Genomic DNA, 20,394 nt, shown 5'->3' on the forward strand with positions numbered 1-20,394 from the left:
AGTAGTTATTTGGGTCAATTCTTTGCAGTTGTGATAAATTGATACATCATGTGTGATGGAGCAAAACTGTGTCAGGGCTTCCACTTATACAGACTCTTACTCAAATATATTTGCATTAAGCAGATTTGCGATAATCAATACCAAAAAAAAAAAAAAAAAAAAAAAAAAAAAAAAAAAAAAAAAAAAATCAGTGTCAAACCTGCAAGTCTCTCAACCTCCCCCAAATAATTTTAGAGGTAATGTGTTTCCAGAGCTGAAGCAATGTGCTTATGGACCTTTCCTTTAGCAATATGCTCCGGGGTCGATTTTCCCGTGTTCAAGGGCCAGATTGCAAATGTATTGGCTGGGAATGGAAGCAGAGTCATGCTCCAGCAATGATTTTTATTGAGTAACTATAGATGAGAAAAGGCAGTTACTACCTGGCAAAGACCCTGCATTTTAAGTTTTCTTTACAAACTCTCTCTCTGCCCAAGCCTTTAGCGTGGAACTGCAGGAATTTATAGCGATGTGTGGAAGGAGCTGATACTCAAGAGCTGTGGCTGCCAGGCTGTATTTCTTTCTAGGGCTACCGTCAGAGGGGTTTCTACAGCTGGGAGGGTGACTGCAGAGCCACTGAATACTCACATCAGAGCTCTACATGCCTCTCCCTCACTGCTGGGCTGACACACTGCTGCAACATCAGAATTTGCTTCTGGCCTTGCTCTCCCCTTCCCCTCGGAGTGTGTGGTGTGTGTGGTTTAAGCCTTGTTTTCAGGGACTCAGTTCAAGCACTTACTGGACATTGCCCAGCCTGGAGCAGGAACATGCTTCTGCAGTTTCTGGGTTTTCATGGGCTGATCTCAAGCTGCCCAAGTCACCAGGAATTCTCCACTGGAAAAAAATAGGTGCAGTCCTGGAAGAAGTGGATAGGACTTGTCTGTCCATGCTCAGAGGATCCATCCTCCTCCTCCACAGCTTACCTAAATCTGTTGGTTTCACTGTTTTCCTTCTCTTTACAAGATTACATGAAACCATCTCTTCGCTCTGCCTCCTCACCCCCTCTAAAAGAGCTGGTCTCATTCCAAAAATGGGAGTGTTCAGAAAGTCAAAAGCTTATTAATAGCTCTCTGCCTCTTTTTAATCTATTCAAAAAGCTGTACAGTGTGCAAAGCTGTTGTGACATGATTTTTCTTTTTTAATATCTCACCCTTTGACTGTCAGTATTTCAGGAAAAATGAAACTAATCATCAGTGAAGGGCTGTAATGTTACTGTTTTATAGCTGCTGAGAAGCTCAGAAGAAAATTTTGTAAGAGAAGACATAAAAGAGAGCAAGAGAGAGAGAGAGAGGAGGTGTGTAAGTGTATGCATGCATCTCACATTAGAGCTTTCACAGAACAAAACAAAAAGTATATTCATTTGCAAAGTAATATTAGTAAGGTAAGGAAAGTATATATTGGAAAACAGTGACAAAAGGGCTCTTTTTGTAACTTTGTCCTGAGTGCTCCTTCCATGCAGAGGTATGAACCCCACCCTGGAATTGCCCAGCCTGGCAGATTTTACTGAGGATGCAAACTACAGCATTTGGGTATGGATGAACTCCACTGTCCTTTATTTTTACTACAGCTGGAGCAACATTTCAGCCACAGACACTCTTCAGTATCAGTGGGGAAGCAAAGACTGTATCTCCTGTCAGGGAATTCATGGAAATTAGTCCAAGATTCTCCTTGGAAAATGGAGTCAGAGTCATGGAAGAGCTAAATAAAAATCAGTGCAGCTTATCAGGACATGACAGGTGGGATATAATAATCTACTATGAGTATTTTAATGTATGAAACTAAAGTGCAGCAATAAGCCCAGTACAAGTGGTTACAGGAGGGAGTAGCAAAGTAGAGGTGATAAAACACAAGCTGAACCTTACATGAGGCATACAAGGAATTCCCAGAAATTCATATCCCAAAATTCCAATGCATATCCCACTCTCTGGTGGGGGGGGGCGGTTCTAAAGACTATATCTATACCTATACCTATACCTATATCTACATCTATATAATCTCTCTCTCTCTCTCTCTCTCTCTCTCTCTCTATCTCTATCTCTATCATCTCTATCTCTATCTCTATCTATATCATCTCTCTATATCTATATCATCTATATCTATATCTATCTATATAGCTATATCTACATATACATGGATGAATTATATATATATTTATACAAATCATTTATATTACAAGTTACATTTGTAATTAGAAGGGAGTGGTGTGTGTGTATAGCTGTGCATGCGTAATACAATACAAAGCTTGCAAGGTGCCTGCAATTTGAAATCTAGAAGGAATATTAACAAAAATAAAATAAAATAGAGCTCCAATCACTAACCCTTTCTGACAACGAACATCTCATTTGCAATTCACACACCTTTAAGCTCCAGGTTTCTTTTGCTTTGCTCCCAGCACTCAGTGCCACACACAGCATCTGACATCTGGAACAGCTGAGACACTTCAGCACAGAAGAGTAAACACTTCAAAGAGTCTCAGCGTGGTTTGGGAAAGGGCAAACCCAGCTGTTCTCAGAGCCAGGTAAGGCAATGTACTGCAAGTGATGTGTGGCACCTGCAGTAAAAATAAACTAATGAATGCAGGAAATTTAACTCAAAATTTTAGGCAGGTTCTTGATGGCCCAACTCAGCCAATGGCGTATGGACGGAGAAATTATCAGTGCAGAACTCATGAGATGATGATTGTGCAAATGCCTGAAAATATGTTTCTGTTTTCACCTGGTACTTTTAATATTCCACATACAGGGAAAAGGTGTTGAAATAACATTTTGGACTCTGTAATTAGCACTGCAACAATGCTGGCTGTTTAAATTGGTTAATAATATTAAAGAGGAGCTCTAATTTAATTATAGAGATACAAACCCGGGTATTTCTAAATGAGGATGACTTCCCACCAATTGTATTTAATAAAATTTGCCTTCATTTGTCGTGTAGATAATGGCCACTGCAGAGTGTGGCTGAGTTTGTGGAATTGCCCTGGATATCTTCAGAAGAGATAGAAAAACATGACAATTTGCCATCTGGAGAGGAGATAGAAATGAGAGCTTCCCCCTCTCCCCTTGCTAGTTCCTTAAAAATCAATTTTAATATAATTTGAAAAGTTTTGATTTTGGTACAGTTATTCTATTCTGTTTGGTTTAATTTCTGCTTCTAAAATAGAGGTTTCTGGAGACCTTGCGTTAACTCCACAGATTACAGCTGGCATTGAACAGAGGTGTAAATTATGAAGCAAATATAAAGGAGCATCCATTTCCATGCATGATAAAATGCTGACTCAAGGTAGTGCAGCATTTTTGATCCCATAAGTTTAATAAAATTCAGGACAGGCAATAAGGAATCGCAGACAAATTAAAATTTATTGAGACAGACAAAAATGCAACTATTTCAGACTACAGTTAAGCATTTACAGTTAACCAAAGGTAGCAAAATGCTCACATTCCACTGAACTCCTTATGGAAAAAGCATTCAGAATTTACTATGCAGTTCTACTTACTATGATAATCTACATCCATCTACAGTAGGGACATCGAACTGAAACACGTAATATTTGGATCTCTCCTTACAGATCTACACATTGAACAGTAACAGACATCAACAGCATTGAGAAAAGTATAAAAAGACCAAAACCCACCTACTGTAGAAAGGGCTTTTTGATGTGTAGTAACTGTACAAAGCAGTCTGTGGATGAAAGGATGGGATACGGGAGGGGCTGCCAGAGAAGCCAACAAATGGAGGAAGCGAAGCTCAAGGACCTGGTGCTCTGGGTCAGGTGGTGACCTTAGATCTACGTCAGTTGCTGCTTGAGGGAGAAAAGGCTACAAAACTCCTAATATCAAAATATTCCCATGCCAGAAATGTACACTGAGACTAACGGACTAGGCTGGAGAGGCAAAGAGAAGCATTCACTAACAAACAGTGTTGTTTTAAATATAAACTTTACATCTTCAATATAAACTGTGGAATAAATATTAAATAAACACTTCAAATGGTTTAAAATAATAGTACAGAGTAGCTTAAAAAAAAAAAAAAAAGGCAAAGAAAATAAAGAGGGTTCTTTGTGTTCACAGCAAAGGCTGGTAATGACCCAAAAAACCCAGCTGTGCTGAAATCTGAACTCAACATTTTGATTTAACTACAGTAGTTAAAAGAAACATAAAGCAATGCCTAACAGTATCTCACAGACTGTAAAATGAAAAGAAAATGAGATTAAAAATTGGTTTGTGTTTCTAACAGAATAGGACAACTCTGATTCCATTTGGTTTGTGTCTCCAAAAGAATGGGACACCTCAGATTCCATTTTTCACAATGAGAAAATGTTTGGAAGGTCAATGACTTGATTCAGATGGGAAGTAAGTCCTGCTTTGTTAAAAAAAAAAAAAAAAGAGAGAAAAAGAAAGGAATTTAATTAAATTAAGTTGGAAGCAAATTAAATCCTTTACAAAGCATGAAGAATGGAAGGGGCTTCATCTGGAAAAGCACTGGTTCTTGGTAAAATCACTGATTTCTTTATCACTATTTCATTAAATAGAGGATTTTCTTAATGCATCTCCCCAAACTGGACACACACATACATATGCACACACATATTTGTGCATAAATGTACATATACAGTCACACAGAGATACACACTTGTATATATATATATATAGGCTGCAGATCCCCCACCACGGGAGGATGCCAGCAGACCACAAAAGGGCTCTGTCAAACAGCTTTGCAGGATTTGGGAACTCGCTCTCAGAGCAATCCAGAGTCTGAGCTGCCCTTCCAAGCATGACAGCCCGTGTGCCCTGCCCCTGCCTGGCTGGGACCCCTGGGGTGGGCACTGCTGCCCCAGCCCATAACGTGGCACATCTCCCACGCTGGCTGGAGCCAGGAGAACACTTGCACGAGTCAAACAGTGACTGAACAGTGGCCTTGAGAGGGGGTTCTGCCTGGATCCAGGCCAGCAGGCTTAGAGCAGCTGTGTGTGTTTGTGTTTCTGGGCGCAGGGGGATGTGCTACCAGCGGCCACCCGAGCCAGCCGAGGCACCTGCCCTCTGGCCAGGCTGTGCATGGAGCTGTTTCACTGGGACCCACCCCATGTCTGAGCTGGTGAGTCTGGACAGATAGAAACCCTTCCAGCTCTGACTTGGAAGCATGGCAAGGGAAAGATCACAGCCAGGAGACCAGCAGTGGGTGGTGCTGCCATTTTTCACATGTAAACTCAAAGATGCTCACATTCACTATTAAAGGCTTATTTATCAGCTTTAATTTCACCATCTTGCATGTTTACATGTGACCCCCTGCAGCCTCAGACCTGGTACTGCCTGCAAGGGCTTAGACTGACAGACTTCACCCCGAGGAGGTGCTGGGCAGGAGAGGGGGTTTGCTCTGTGACCTTTGATGTAAGGCACAGCCCAGGATGAGCTGTTCTGGAGGGACACAGGAGTGCCAAAACCCCCCAGCTCTGTGTGGAGAATGAGTCCAGCCAGGAGGATAAGTGTAATCTGCTGATTGTGGAGCCCAGATTTATGTCAGAATGAAATGGCAGCTCCGTGCCTCAGGCAGGTGCTGCACTGGGCAGCAGAGCCAGACCCAGAGAGTGTGGGGTTAATTAAGAAAATACCAGAGGAAAACTGGACAGGAGGTTTGAGAAGGAACCTATTGACAGTGTTCAACTGCTTCTCACAAAATCATATTTAGGAAGACAGAAATGCTGGGTTACCTGCTCCTCCTGCAAGTTGTGAAAAGCAAATAGAAAAAGTGCGTGTGTGTGTGTGTGTGTGTGTGTGCGGTGCAGCTCGTGGAAAATGATTATTAAATATATTTTTCTACAGCAATGGGAAAAGCAAAGGGATTTATTTGAGGCAGGGCAGATTGCAGGCCTTTTGCAAATGAGTGTGATGGCAGATTTTTGGGAGGATGCAGGGGCATGAAACAACAAATTCCTCCTGGTTTTACACATCCTTCTGCATTAATAATGATTATGCAGGCTTGCTCTTTGTTCTCAGGTCATTGATCTGGATAAATAGGAAATAAAAGAGGAGAAAACAGGAGAGCCCCTGCAGCACATGAAATCTGAAAGGAATTCCACTTGTGATCACGTCTGAAAGCAGAGGTCCTACCCAGAGGGCGGCCAGGCGGGCACTGGCTTTGGAGAGGGCTGGGTGCCAATATCCCCAGGCCAATGTACCTAAAAACTGACTTCTGCCAACCTGTGTGGTATTTTCCAGCTCTCAGCTGACTATATAGTCAACCACGTTGTCACTCTATGCTGTCTCCACTTCTATATCCACCATTAACTCAGAAAAAAAAAAAAATCTAATTAGCTTTTGTTATAAAAAACATGTTTTTCATTCTGCAAAACAACTCACTGGCCAACTACAGGCACTGCTAAAATACTTACACCTGTATCCTAATGCAAGAGGGGTTAAGGTTCCTCTTGCTGCTCCACATGACAGCAAAAATAATAAAAGGTCACCACAGCACATTACTGCATCTGAGAACTGCCATGGGAAAGGACACTGCAAATAATGTAATGTCAATATGCTCTGATACAAGAGCTTTGAATAGATGGGAGCTATGGTGGGAATCACTGATTGGATTTTAATACCTTTCTTTTTGAGGAGTGTGTATTACAAGTCACACTGAGCCGAGGGGTTATGCTTTTGAAATATCACCATCTAAAGCTGCTTTTTTAAACTTTACATTAAATGTGACAGTTACTTTTGAGGGTTGGTGTCGTTGACGGCATTGTCACTTTGCAAGGAGGGTTGCTAAATGGAGGACAGACAGGTCTGTGGTGTGTGAGCTGGGAGCAGGGGCTGCCTGGGTGTTCTTAGAGACCCTCCTCGTCCAAAGGAGCTCCGACAGAGACTGAGGAACAGCTCTGGGCGTGGTTGTGATGCCACAAATTCACAAAATTCTCTCCTCTTAAACACTCTGCAAGGCAGATGGATTCTGTCCCCTGCCTCTAGGGCTTGGTCCAGGACAGCTGCAGGTTCTCAGCATCTCTTAAGATCAAGGCCATGTTCCTTTATCAAATAAAGTGTCAAATAAAGATCTGTGCCCTGGTGGGAGTTTTGCCTTCAGTGTGAGCTGGACTAAGCCTGCTGGACTCATTCTCAGAGAATGAAAAGAAGGGAAAGTCCTGCCAGTGGGTTTTCTTCTGGATTAAAGCCCTGGTACTGGGCAGCCAAAGAGACTGACTCCTCACTGGGACATTATAAATACGGACTAGAAAATGAGGCACCCACTTCTTCGTCATGAAACAAAAAAATTTCCGATATGATCCAGGTAACAATTTATGACACAAGTTCTCTGACATGAGAGGGGCTTCTAAGCCTTTGTATTGGTTTTTTGAGCCCCTTCCAGGGGTCTTTCACAGGATGGATTTCATAAGTAGTTCAAGTGCGGATTAAGACACAAAATGGTTTTGAAACACTCATTGCCCCTGTGGACAGAACAAAAAAACCCCAAACCAACTGAACAAAAGCTGTATTCCAAACAGTCCTTGCTGGGAAAAAAAAAAAAAAGAAAAAAAAAAAGAAAAAAAAAGAAAAAAATTGTCATCCAAATTAAATTGACTATACAAAATTAAACTCAATAGAGACAGAATATTTGTGCCAGGTACTCTCAGATACAATTGCAGAGATATGATGTGAGTTGCAATATTGTGCAAAACGTGAGTCCTCATTATGATGGGCACTACCATATATAACCAATTTCATCATCCTTATCATCATCTTCATCTTCATCGTCTTCATTAGCTGCTCTTACATGAATCTTCAGTTTCCCTTCTTTGTCTTTTTTTGTTGCTTCAGGCTCCTCTTCCAAATCATCCAACAATACAACAGATCCACCACTGCCAAAATCCCCTGAGGTTTCTTGCTCTTCTTCTGAAACAGGTGAGCAGGAAAGGTCATTTCCTCACAGAACACCCAATTCCACATTAATCACTATCCTTGTCATGCAAGCCACTGTCATTTGCAATGTTATTTTTTTAAATTAATTGGTTCAGCTATTCATGAAACAACCTTAAAATGTCAATTTTCATTCTGAACTGGGATAAATACATATCAATTGACTCTGAAAAATCTTCTTGCATAGAACACCCCCTGTGCATTGTCATCCTCCTAGAGGCTTGACTGGAAAGTTTCAGATCATGTGCATGCAGGCCAGAAAATCATTATCCCTTTGTAAATATTTTCATTCCATCATGACCCTGTAAACCACGCTAAAAAATATTAAAAAAAGGTTTTATTTGAGTGCATAAACCTCACTCTGCAAACGTAGCTATTGAACCTGAGATCTGTGATGTGATTCTGAGCATCCTGGACCTTCTAGGTCTCTGTTCCTTCTCAAAAAAGAAAGCTGCACTCACAACCATGCCTGCAGCACTCTGAAGGACTGTAGGTGACATCTTCCTTGTGTAGGCACAACAGCTAACTGGTGACTTCACTTACCTACATAACATTGTCTTGTCAGAAACTGTACTGGCCTTGGTTGCTAATGTACACAATTTTACACATTAGGCCCTCCCTTGTCTGGAAAGGCAGCATACATGAAGTTCCAGTAGATGTGCATTCCAGAGTACACAGAACACTATATTTATAAACCATGCAGAGCAACCCCAGACCCTTAATCTTAATATCACTAACTGCACTTTCCAGGCTGGTGGCAAAAACCACCTTAACAGTGGCTATTCCCTGCTAACCTGTGCTGCACCCCTGCTGCCCAAAGGACCCATTTGTAGCGTGAATAGGAAACCACAGGAGCACTTTGAACCGTGTGCTCGTGTTGCCCTGTTGTCCCTTTTGTTATCACCCCCGGTGGCACAGCAATGGCAGGGTTCACAGCGGTGTTAATCCCCCCCTGTCTGAGGAAAGCAGGTCCTTACTCACCACAGCTGACTGTGCCTTGCTTTCTGGAGCCAGCTATCTCATTGCCATACTTATCAACACACCAGCACTGCCCCGTGCTGCCATGGCACTGCGTGGCTTTGTAATAACCTTCTTCATTGCACCGGGGGATGAAAGCACCTGAATAAAAGATAAGGTGTGCTCAGTAATGCAATCCTCTGCAGGAGCAAACACACAGAGAGGGCTTTATGAACTTAGCTCTTATATGCATGAAGATCTTGACAATGTTGGCAAGGAAATACGTGTGATTATCTGGTGCCTGAAAGGGGGAGGAAATTATTTCTGGTTAACTCTTTTCAGACACCCTGGTCACAGTGTATAAGTGTTTGTTTGCATCCAGCACACGGAGATGGGTGTCACACGGTTCTAGAGAGAGGTTCAGTCTGTCCCCAAATGATTGATATTCCCACAGAGCTTTTTCACATTTAACTCCTGCTCTTAAAATTTTCTTCCCAACTGGATTATTACCCCAAGTTCATTAGTTCTGCATTTCCCTCCATTTGCACTCCTTCAGTGTTTATCACATGAGTCTTTCCACAACACTGTAATTATCCCTGGAAGGTATCTGCCATCTGCTTGCTATTCATACTAATCTCAGGCACATCCCCCGACTAAGAGAGCTCCCATCTATAAAAGCAGAAATAATGCACAGGCTTTACAGAGAGGGACAACAGGATTTGAATCTGTAAGTCTTTGAATTCGAAGCCGAAGCCTCACAATAAAACCAATATATTTCAGGCTTGTAGAGTGTGGTTCATTCTGGCTTCTGCAGAGAGGGAAACTCTCAGGAGAAACCCATGTTATTGTTCCCACCATTTTCAGCAGATACAGCAAATGCACTTCAATATGAAAAGCCCTCTTGTCCTTTGAGATGAGTTATTCCCAATGGAGGTCACTACATTCATTTTTCCTTTCTTTGTCAATTGCTTCAATTTGAAACATGGCATAAACACACCCTTGCCCCCAAATTTCTTGTCTCAAATGATTTTTGAGAATGTGTTTTTCTCCTTTATCAAAGATACCAGTGATTTACTGGTGGTTCAGTGTAGTTTTTTAACTAGTTCCATGTGTAGCATCTATTCAGACAGGACATGAGTCAAAAGGGCCACTTCCACTACATTTCTCAGAGGAAAAAATGAATGAGAAAGTGCTGCCCAAATGTCACCAGATTTCCTACACAAAAGACATAAAAGTGGAAGTCAGTCAGTCTCATGCACACAGAGAGCTGCACAAAGTGAATCTGAATATCCAAACTCATTGCTCTGCAGATCTTGCCTAATGTTTGAGTGCTGCTAATAGAGGTCTGGGAGATGAGAGGAGAAACCTTTGAACATCTGCAGAAATCTTTGTATAACAGATCAGTTTTGGAGACCACATCCATGAGTGAGAGTATTTTAAATAATGGAAAAGCACGATCTTATACCAGGATTGCTAATAGCTACCACCATTATGTCCACGTACAAATGTAAGCATGCCAGCAACTACCAAAGATTCATTTATAAGACAACAGTTTTAATAACAAATGTATGTATTTTCCTTGGCAGGTTTTTGTTAGTTAATACTGAGTGTTCAAAACTTCATTCCCATATTGATTATGTAGATATATTTTTTTCATATTTACACTCATGTCCCGTTTCTGATAAGCACTCCAGGTGTTTATCAAACCATACACAACCTTGATAAAACTGCTCAGGTGCTGACTTGGAGCAGGTGTAAATCAGTATAGCTGTACCCATGTCACTAGAGCTGCCCTTTTATATCTGATGAGCATCTGGCTCCAGGGGAGGATCAAAGGGGGACCTCAGGGGCATTACAGGGTGAGCAGAGAACAGCTTCTATATTTTAAACTGTCTGATGCTTTCTCTTTTCCTAGGGCAATGCCACCTGTTCCTTCTTTGAAACGGGCCTTTTTGCATAGTTTCACTGTTTCCTGTAAGGCATGAAAATGTTCAACGCCGCCTATAAAAGCTTTAAAAGATTTAAAAATAAATTATGGCCTGGGCTCACTGCCAACATAACTGTGTGTGGAATAGATTCACACTTTGGGTCACAGTGAAGAGTGGAAGGTACTTTTCCTTCTGCGTGGGAAATTCGTGCCAATTTGTATGCAACACTGGAGCTTTAAATATTTAGCTCTGCATACTAATGTCACAGTATTTGCCAACCATCAGAGGGAAGATACAGCACGTCCCCTTCAATGTGTCAGGTGCAGGTGATAATCTGGAGAGGATAGAGAGTTGCTGGGAACAAGTGTTGTACAATGTGATGATTCTCCCTGTAAATTGCACGCACATCAGCCTGTCTTCATTAGAAATAAGCTGGCTACAAGCTCTGCTATCCTGGAGCGTGGCACCTACACAGAGCATTTGCTGGGTATGGCATCAGAGAACATCTGGAGCATTCCTCTCCAGAGGATCTTGTGCTTCCCCACAAGCCTGGACACGACAAAACGTGAGTCATTCCCCCAAAGTACCCCAAGCTACTGAATCCTGCCTCCCCTTTGTCCTGTCAAGGGTTCAGTTATTCCACACAAACTTGAACAGCACTGTTTCATCTGTATCCTCTTTATGGACCCAGACCTATACCTTTTTTTTTTTTTTTTTTTTTTTTTTTTTTCCCCCATCATTTCCTTATCTATATAATACTCCCCTTCCTTAGAGAACAAGAGGAGAATAATTATATGCTAAAGATAATGAAGCACACAGGTAAAAGCCAGTCAGAATTAAGTGCTAGCCAGCACACAGCTGCTGGTATTAGCTATTATATTAGCTGAATCCACAGGGTTGATAGAGGAGAAAACAGTGACGGGAGCAGAAATTTATTACTTTAGTGAGGTGGGAGAAGCATTATCAGGCTGCACAGTTGTATGCTCTAAAAGTACAGTCTCTGCAGTTAATTGTACTTCAGATAAATCTGGTAGGAAAAGATGAATAGTGCTGTTTACTTTTTAATTCCGTCTCCTGGGATGCTAGACTTCATTTGAAAGGCTCCAAATTCAAATATCTAATGGCAATGGCTTTGAAGTACTTTGTTGCAACTGTCATGTGTTTTGAAAAATATATAGAGAAGGAAATACCAAAAGTCATCATTTTTATCAATGGATACAAGTTAACAAAAAACATTCTTCATGCTACTGCCCAGGCTACTGTAAGTGCTGTGCTCTCTATGTCAGGGTCAGAGGAGGAAAGAGAATAATTAAAGATTAGTTTCTCTGAAAATATTCATCTCTCTTTTCCAAATTTACCATTGTTACAAGTCACGTGTACGTTTGGGTTTCCATCTGAATGATTGTTCAGTCAGTGAAAAGAAAAGACAATGTTTTCTGCTGTATAAATAGCTCTGATATCAAATTAAAATCTCCCAGACAGGTGTCATTATGCAGGAAGACTTTCAGGGTAGGTGAAGCAAAGAGTTCCTCTTTATATTATAATCTTCTAGCTTGTGGAACAACCTGTGCCTGACACCTTGATTTGTTGAGCTTCACCACTTTCATTCTCCTTCTATTTTTTTTTTTTTTTTTTTTTTTAATACAGTTGACTAGAAGTTATATGTGCTAAGGGACCATTCTTCCTCCTTTTACTTTGTCATTTTACTCCTGCTATTGTGATCAGATCCCAGTGACATGTGCTACAACCACCTGCATGTTGAACTACCTGCAACCCAGGCATCATTCTTCCCACACACCAGAATAAACTACTTATGTTTCAACTTAGATGACATTTATTGCACATAGAAAATAACAGCAAAGCACAAAATAAATATGGGATAGTCAAAGCTATCTATTAAGAACTGGGCTTCTTACTCTTTTAGGTGGCTTTGAAAATCATGACACCCATGAGACAGAGAACACTGTGACTTCCTCTGCCACAACATTCCTTTGAACACAAATGCAGAATATTTACTGAATGGAGCACACATACCCCGAGTGATCAATCCTCCCTTTGCTCCCACAGCTACGAACAGCAGGAGCTGTAACTCTGGAACATCTTAATCTTCATGTGAACTTGCTGTGAAAGGACGATGGATCTAAACCACTGTCCCTGTGGCCTTTAGGAATGTTAGTTCTTAATTTAAACCAGTGAATCCAGGCTGGGATTGTTCACAAGGCACCTGAACCTTGACTCCAAATGTCGGTGGCATGTGGGATTGGCAGGATTTGGCAGAGCTGAGCTGTGTGCAGGGTCTGCTGTTGAGTACGGGGGAAGAGCAGGCTGGAACGTGGGAGCAGCGAGCAGCACTGCAGCAGAGCCGGTGTGCACAGCCAGTGCTGCTGCTGGGGGAACCTGGCAGCTTCTCTCTCCATCATGGGGCTGACAGCTGGGGCCGAGGTCAGCCTCTCTCCTCAAGGGTGAAGTGCAGGGCTCGCTGCTCACGGGGGCTTTCATCTGTCCTGCTGTGCCTCAGGGCTTGGGCTCTGCATGCACAAATGTGCTGGGACACAAGATTTGGTAAAACACCAGCACACGAACGCCAGGCTACACATCATTGGGTGATTTTAGGGTAGGGAATTAGTCACCTGAAATGTTTTCAGCTCAGCAACCTGATTTTTTTAGCAATTAATTGGGAAAATGCTAGATGGGGATTTATTTAACCTAATTTTAGATATCCATCAGAGCAATACAAGTCATGAATCAATTCAGGCTCCCAACAGGCATGAGACAGAGGGAGAGGCATGACCGTGTCTTACAGCAGGAAGCATCCTGCAGGCTGCCTAAAATGAGATTGAATGAATTCCTGCTTTCCTACACACAGAATATACTGAAATATTTTAAAGAGTGAGCCCCAAGGAAAGCCTGCATTGCACCATTACTGGAAGGGAACATGAATGCATTGGCTGTGCACCTCCAGTCACCGCTCAAAAACTGGAGCCTTGAGTATCAAGCAGCCTCCCAGTACTTACTGTGACCTGTGAGGTGATGAAGGCAGTATTAAGCTCTGTGCAGACAAGGCTTTGCATTTCTGGAGAGCTGTAAATTAGTACTGAACCCATTGCCATGCTGACACCTGTTCTGTGTGTTGCTATCTCATTATTTGTTTAATTTCATAGTGTCAGGCCTACGCTCGGTGCTGCATATTCCCGACTCAAAACATTAGTCTCTAATTGAAAAACCATTACTGCATATAAAGTTACAATAATCACAGAAGCTTTAATTAGTCGAGTAAATGAATAGCAAGTAATCGAACTTACCCAACAGACTCTTCCCTCTACTTAGCTTTTGAATTCTATTCATTTCATTCTGGCAAGGAAGACCTAAAATATAATGTGTAAGAATCAGTTTCCAGATGGTACGGGACAGACTCTGTAATGACTGGCTTCACTGCTGACATGAAATGTAGGCTACTGTACACCTGGGACTGAGAGAAGCCCATATGCTGGTACTGTACTGCAAAACAAATTTATGTCATTAACTCCACTAATTAAAAAAAAAAAAAAAAAAAAAAAAAGCTACACACTGTAGTTGAGAGTAGTGTTTGGGGGCCATTTTAATTGTTAAACTATTCTACCTCTCTTTTCACCAAACTGACATCATGCCAGCTCTCTGATTTATGACTTGCTAATTGGCTCATTTCTGTGTTAATAAAAGAGTAAATTCTTGAGCTTTCTGTCAGCAATGGAGTTTATTTCTAGACTGTGTGCACTGACACTTACTGCTTTGTTTGTTTTAACGATCAAGGGATGTTAATATAGTTCATACGTGACATTAAACATGGTTCCACAATGCCCTTCACGTTGGTGCTGGCGAAAAGGGCTTTTTAACACACCTGCCTGCCAATGACCAATCTCTGCAGGCAGGCCCTGAAACACAGGGAGAGCCAAACTTGAGCTCCTGTTTGTATTGCAAATGGCACAGCTCACCGCCAGGCTTCTGGAAGCAGTAGCACCACTCGTTGTTGGAAAGCTTCCCGTCTTTGAAGGAGTCGCAGGAGTTGAAGAGCGGCTTGACACACGGCTCGTACTTATCCAGATAAATGGCGCTGATCTCCGAGGGATCCAGCAGCAGGTCGTAGTTCATGTCAAGTTTGTTGAACATCCAGCCTAAGGAGTCCTTACAGATCGGTAGGATGCTGGTGTCAAATCCTGTAAGAAGACAGGCAAACGTTCCCCAGCTGAACCCCGGCACGCCCCCGGCACAGGAGCTGCTGCTAAGGTGAAGCCTTGCCAACTTTTCTTATTTTGTCTGGACTCTGAACACTGAGCTGACTTGCCCAAGGCAGAACAAAATCCTAAGACTGAACCAATTGTGTAAAGCTTAAAGCCCAAGCACAGCTACAAACTAGAGCCCTGCTCACACTCTTTGGGAGCTTTGGGGTGGAGATTGAGGACTGTTTTCTGGAATTCAAAGTTATTTCTACTCAAAAAATTCTTGCTTGCTTTTTTTTTTCCAGTCCAAGTGGGTTGGCCTGGTTCCAGGAAACTGAAATGTGATGAGAAACGGCTGCATCCACCATATTTTCAAACTAGGCTAAATCTGAATTCAATTTAAATGCCGTTTCCCAGACTCGTTTCTAGTTGCCTGATCAAATTCTTTCCTGCTGTGCTCTCACCTTCTGCCTCTCATCCTTACTTCTCACTCTTCAAAGGCCTGTCTGTGTGGTTTGTGACAGCAAACTGCTTTGATCTGGACTGTGAGCTGTCTGGGGGAGGCAGGGGGAGAGAAGAGGTGAAGTGTCTCTGTTCCTCACACCACTCTGAGGGAGGGCACTGCTTCAGCTGGAGCTGCACAGAGCTGCCCATGCTCCAGTATGCTGTACCAGCACCACTCCTTCCTGCAGCCTCCAAGACTGCAGCAACACAGGATTCTGCTTTTCCAGTGCTTTGGCAACCATCACCATCATTCATTTTAATAGCACAGATTCTTCAAAGACTGCTGCAGCAGCAGTGGTTATCGCAGAAAGCCCAAGTCGTGCATATAGATCCCCACTGTGTATAAGAGATACACCTTCCAGTATCCTGCACTCTCCAGAAAAACAGTGGCATGGGGCAATATAAATCCACACTGTCATGGTATTTTTTTCAATGCTCAGACTAAATTCCAAGTTATCTACAACGTAAGGAAGTATATTTGTAATAGTGAGATAATAAACCTGATAACAAGGACATTGGTTTCAACCAGGACTCAGAAACATGAATCCATTGGCTGGGGATTTGCAGGGACAGAGGCTCCTGATACCCTGGGCCTCTGGTGCTCACACTGCTCCAGGTGTGAGCAGTAACCTGCCTGTTACTGCTCACTCTGCTTTGGGCCACCTAGAGAAGCCTGAGCTTGGCTGCAGCTTTCACTGAAAGAGGTTAAGCTTGGTTTTATCTGCCGTGCGTGTCCCTTTATTTGCTGTACAATGCTGCTTTGTTGAAGTGAAAGCTGAGATGTTGCTGGAATCACGCTGACAGTTTGTCCAAGCTCTGCAGCCTACCTGCTATTTTAGGCATTAATCCAAAGGAGAGCAGGGCTTTTTGCTGGAAGCTGTGTTTTTTGTTATGCAGCTGTGGCTGAAGGTTGTCAGCGACACAGAGGGACAATCAGAGGGGTTAACTAATGGGAAGGTTTGTGTCATTCATAAAAGATGTTCCTCTAAGGAGGGAAGAAGGTAACGCCATTTCCTCAGGGCTAGAGGCAGCTCAGACAGGGAAGAGAGAAATCGTGCTGAACATTTCATTACATTTTTATGCTGTTATCTCCCATAACATTATCTAATCATGCTTGAGCACAGTGAAAAAGAACAAGGCTGTGTGAATAGATGCAGGGGGGAGCTGCTTGCCTTGCTGAGGCAATTAGAAATATTGACTTCAATTATTTAAGTCTGAAGAAGGAAGCAGGATTTGGTCACTGTGCAACCTATTGTCAAGTGTAAGGATTTAAGATTCCTCACCCGTGCCTTTACAGAGCAACAGGAGCAGGGCATGCAGTCCTGCCCTGTGCAGGTGCATGGTGCCAGATTCCCCACCCCAGGGCAGGTTAAGAGTGGTCAAACAGGCAGGGGTGGATCATTCAACTGCATGGTGGAGCTGGGATCAGCTCCAGCTATCCCAGTTCAACAGTTTTCAAGAGAAAAAGAGTGAGTTTCCAATGTCTGCTCTTTTCTGCACAGATGCTCTCTCTGGCAATGGGCTTTACACACCATGGTGGCACTTAGAGCTGCAGAAGATGAGTAACTGCAGGGTGTGTTGTGTGATCAGTTGAGAATGGTTTGTGTTGCCCAGCCCCAATGGGTCTCTAAAGGTCATCTCTTCACTGGCAGGAATCAAGGCAGGGAGGAGGAGATCCTGGAATGAACTTGCCCCTGGCAGTGCCTGTAGATGATTTCTGAGTCTGGTTTTCCTCCCTCCAGGAAATCTCCACCTGTGTGTGCAACGGGGACACACCACCAGCCTGCCCTCAGGACCAGAGTGAGCAAATCAGCAGTGAGTGCTGTGAGCACAGAGCTGCTCTGTGGCACACCATCGGGGCTTGGGTGGGACATGCAGCTGGGAAAGGTCACTCCAGGAGACAATTACCTTAGCTGAAGAGGTCCTGATTATAATTTCTTTACCATAAGGGAGCTTTCACTGTTGTGATCAGAGTTCCAGATAAGATTTATTAAGAGGCTGGTTTACTGAACAGTGCTGGATTATCAGACAATGTGATCTGGAAATCCTGAAATACTGAAGTGGTAGGTGTGACAGAAAGTCCTGAGCTAGATGGTTATTATCAGTGGAAAGTTAATTCTTTAATTGTCCCCCAACATGTCACTGAAGGTAAATAATAGCTCTACTTCAGCCCAAATCCAACAATCCTGGATGCTCTCAGCATCCAGCACCAGGAGTGAAAGCCAAATTCACCCAGAGTGTGCAACACAGGCTCCGACTCAGCAAAACCAGGGCAGCTGATGGAAAGTGGCTTTTGGAGCTCACTTACCTGCACTGGGAGGTCACTGCTCCCACCAGCCTCATGAGGTCAAGTGATATTGAATGAATCAACTTCTTTATAGAGTCTTTTGATATACTTATCTATAAATATGATGCAATTTTCTGGATGAAATAAACCATATGCTGTAATTCTGTAAAGAATTCAGTGCTTGGTTAACAAACTGGGTTTCCAGCACAAGAGACCCAGAATAAGCAACCTCAGTGAGAACTTTTCTGCATCTTTCTGCTCATCAGTGCAGTGCTGCAGTGCCTTTGGTGGGAAGCAGGAGAATGGTGCCGGCTCCACATCCCTCTTGGCTCCTTGGCAGAGGCTGCCAACACAGATGCCAGCTAATGTCAGCTGAGGTGGTGGCTGCTCTCATTTGGACACCTGCTCACAAGGACCTGGACTGAGACCATCGTGTTCCTCTTTCCAACTGACAGCAGTTCAGCACCCTGACAACTTTCATTCACTACAGAGCTGGAAGGAAATCAAGCCGGTGACCTACATGTAAAAGTCCCTCATCCCATTAACACATAAAACACTCCACCTCCTCTGAATTAAAATGGAATTAAATTTAAAAAAGTCTTTAGTTGAAAATCCTTATTAAAAATAAACACACCTTCTGGCATGAAAAAATTATTTTCCCCCTTCAAGAGTTGACTTACATGAGCCATTTTTATTTTATTAAAGTATACTACAACTAAATTAACAGGGGTATAATTAACCTAATTTCCCCCATCGCTTAAAATAAAAGAAGGAGGAGAAGAAATGTTCCCCAGAAAAAATCCTTTAATTGCATAGATCTCTACTAAAAGAAAAACAACACCCACTCCAACCAAGGAGACTCTCTGGATACAATATGGGGATGTTATGAATTATCAACAGGCTCAGGAGCAATTTGAATCTGATCTTTCTACCTAATTAGTTTTATTATTTCCCTATGTCAAAGCGTGTCCCTGAGTTTCTTACATCATTTATCGAGGAGATTTTAATTGCACAAAGCCTTCAGAAGACAAAGTACCCGGCCCACGGTGCTTTGCTGGGATCAGAGAGCTGAGGGAAGGAAGGTTTGAAATCTAAACACAGTGATCTCCCTCATCCTTTTGCTTTCAAGAGAGTCACAAAGAAAACAAAAAGAAGCGTACCTTTTTTTCTTCATCTGGGGGTGAACATAATACACTCAAAATGCTTATTTACACTAACACTAACATCTTGAAAAATGAATGCAGCATAGAGAAATCTCTGCTGGAGGACCTTCTCCGGACAGCTGACATGTCCAAGGTATCACAGCCATGGCATCCCACCATCTGTTCCTTTCACTGCCACGGGGGCACATCCAAAATGGATTGCTTTGAGGATGTTCCTGCCTTTTCAAACTCTGCAGGCACAACCAAGGCAGTCCAGTTTAATGAAGTGACGTGTGTGGTGAGGAGGGTAGCACATGCAGAGCCATCAAAAGGGCAATGCGCACATCAGAGCGTATTTCCAGAGCCGTGCGTGTCCTGTTTGCCAGGATTCACATACACTCTTTTCTACAGCTTGGGTGTGTGAACTTTGCTTTGAATTCTGAGCCCTGTTTAAGGTGTCTTTCATTTTCACAAATGTTTGAAGCTGGAGAAAGCCAAATACTGCTGTCCTCACCCTGTGAGTATTTTCAGTGCCACCAGAGAGAATGTGAGCTGCAGAATTCGGCACATGCAGATTAATTCAAGAATACTGTTGCAAAACCTCAGAAAGAAAAAACAAGCCCAAGTTTTGTGGAATTCAAAAATATTTTAGGCATCTAAATTCATAAAGTTTCTTTTTTTTTTTTTTTTTTTTTTTTTAATGATTTAGAAGAAAATAAGAGAATATTCCAAACTAAGTCAACAGTCTAAAAATGAACATTGTTGAGACCAAGCGTTTAAGATCATCAGGCAGCCTTTCAAATAAAAGCTGTCAGGAATCAAACTAAACTAAAAAGAGATACCAGCTCCTCTGTGAATCAGAGCAAACACCGCAGAATTACCAGGAATGTTCAGGAATGTTTTTGTCATTGAAACTGCTCAAGGAAAAAAAAAACAAAACAAAAAAAAAAGACTCAACACCTTTAGGATTGTATCTGGTCTTTGACCGCTGGCAAGGTCGTCATGAGGACGTCAAGAATCATCTGCATGAAAACATCCTTTTGACAATTTGATAAAATGAGATTTCCTGTGATTCTGGGTCTAAAGGACTTCAAAGTTTAAAGCCTCTAAGGCTTTCTGTCATGGGGTTTGAAATGAATTCCCATCTGGAAGTCATGATTAGCTGTACATCCAGTTGCTTTTTGCACAGTGGTTCAGATCCTCTGTGTCAGAATATCTTTTTTGGAGCACTTTTTCAGAAGTAAGTGGGACATTTGATCTTAAAGATATTGACTTTGTTGTAAATACCATGCAAAATAAGGGACACATGAAAAAAACCATGAAATTTACACGGAACATGACTAGTTTCACCACAGAGTCTTAAGATCTGTGGTGAAATTATTGGGTTTGACTATAGCTTTGAGCACTATAACCTGTGGTATATTATCTCTTTAGGAAGAGATGATC

At 42.4% G+C, this 20,394-nt stretch overlaps 1 protein-coding gene across 1 annotated transcript in view; it reads right to left on the bottom strand.

Moving 5' to 3' along the window:
- Positions 1 to 3,370: 3,370 nt before the first annotated feature.
- The window catches only part of SPOCK1 (SPARC (osteonectin), cwcv and kazal like domains proteoglycan 1), a 276,373-nt gene continuing 259,349 nt past the window's right edge, over positions 3,371 to 20,394 (bottom strand). The window contains exons 8-11 of the mRNA XM_040078277.2: positions 14,791 to 15,012; positions 14,122 to 14,184; positions 8,916 to 9,053; positions 3,371 to 7,910 (exon numbers count right to left, since the gene is read on the bottom strand). Coding sequence (XP_039934211.1) covers positions 7,720 to 7,910; positions 8,916 to 9,053; positions 14,122 to 14,184; positions 14,791 to 15,012 — 614 coding nt within the window. The 3' untranslated portion in view covers positions 3,371 to 7,719. The remainder of the gene's footprint in view (positions 7,911 to 8,915; positions 9,054 to 14,121; positions 14,185 to 14,790; positions 15,013 to 20,394) is intronic.

Source organism: Hirundo rustica, chromosome 14, assembly GCF_015227805.2.
Source record: "Hirundo rustica isolate bHirRus1 chromosome 14, bHirRus1.pri.v3, whole genome shotgun sequence".
Lineage (NCBI taxonomy): Eukaryota > Metazoa > Chordata > Aves > Passeriformes > Hirundinidae > Hirundo > Hirundo rustica.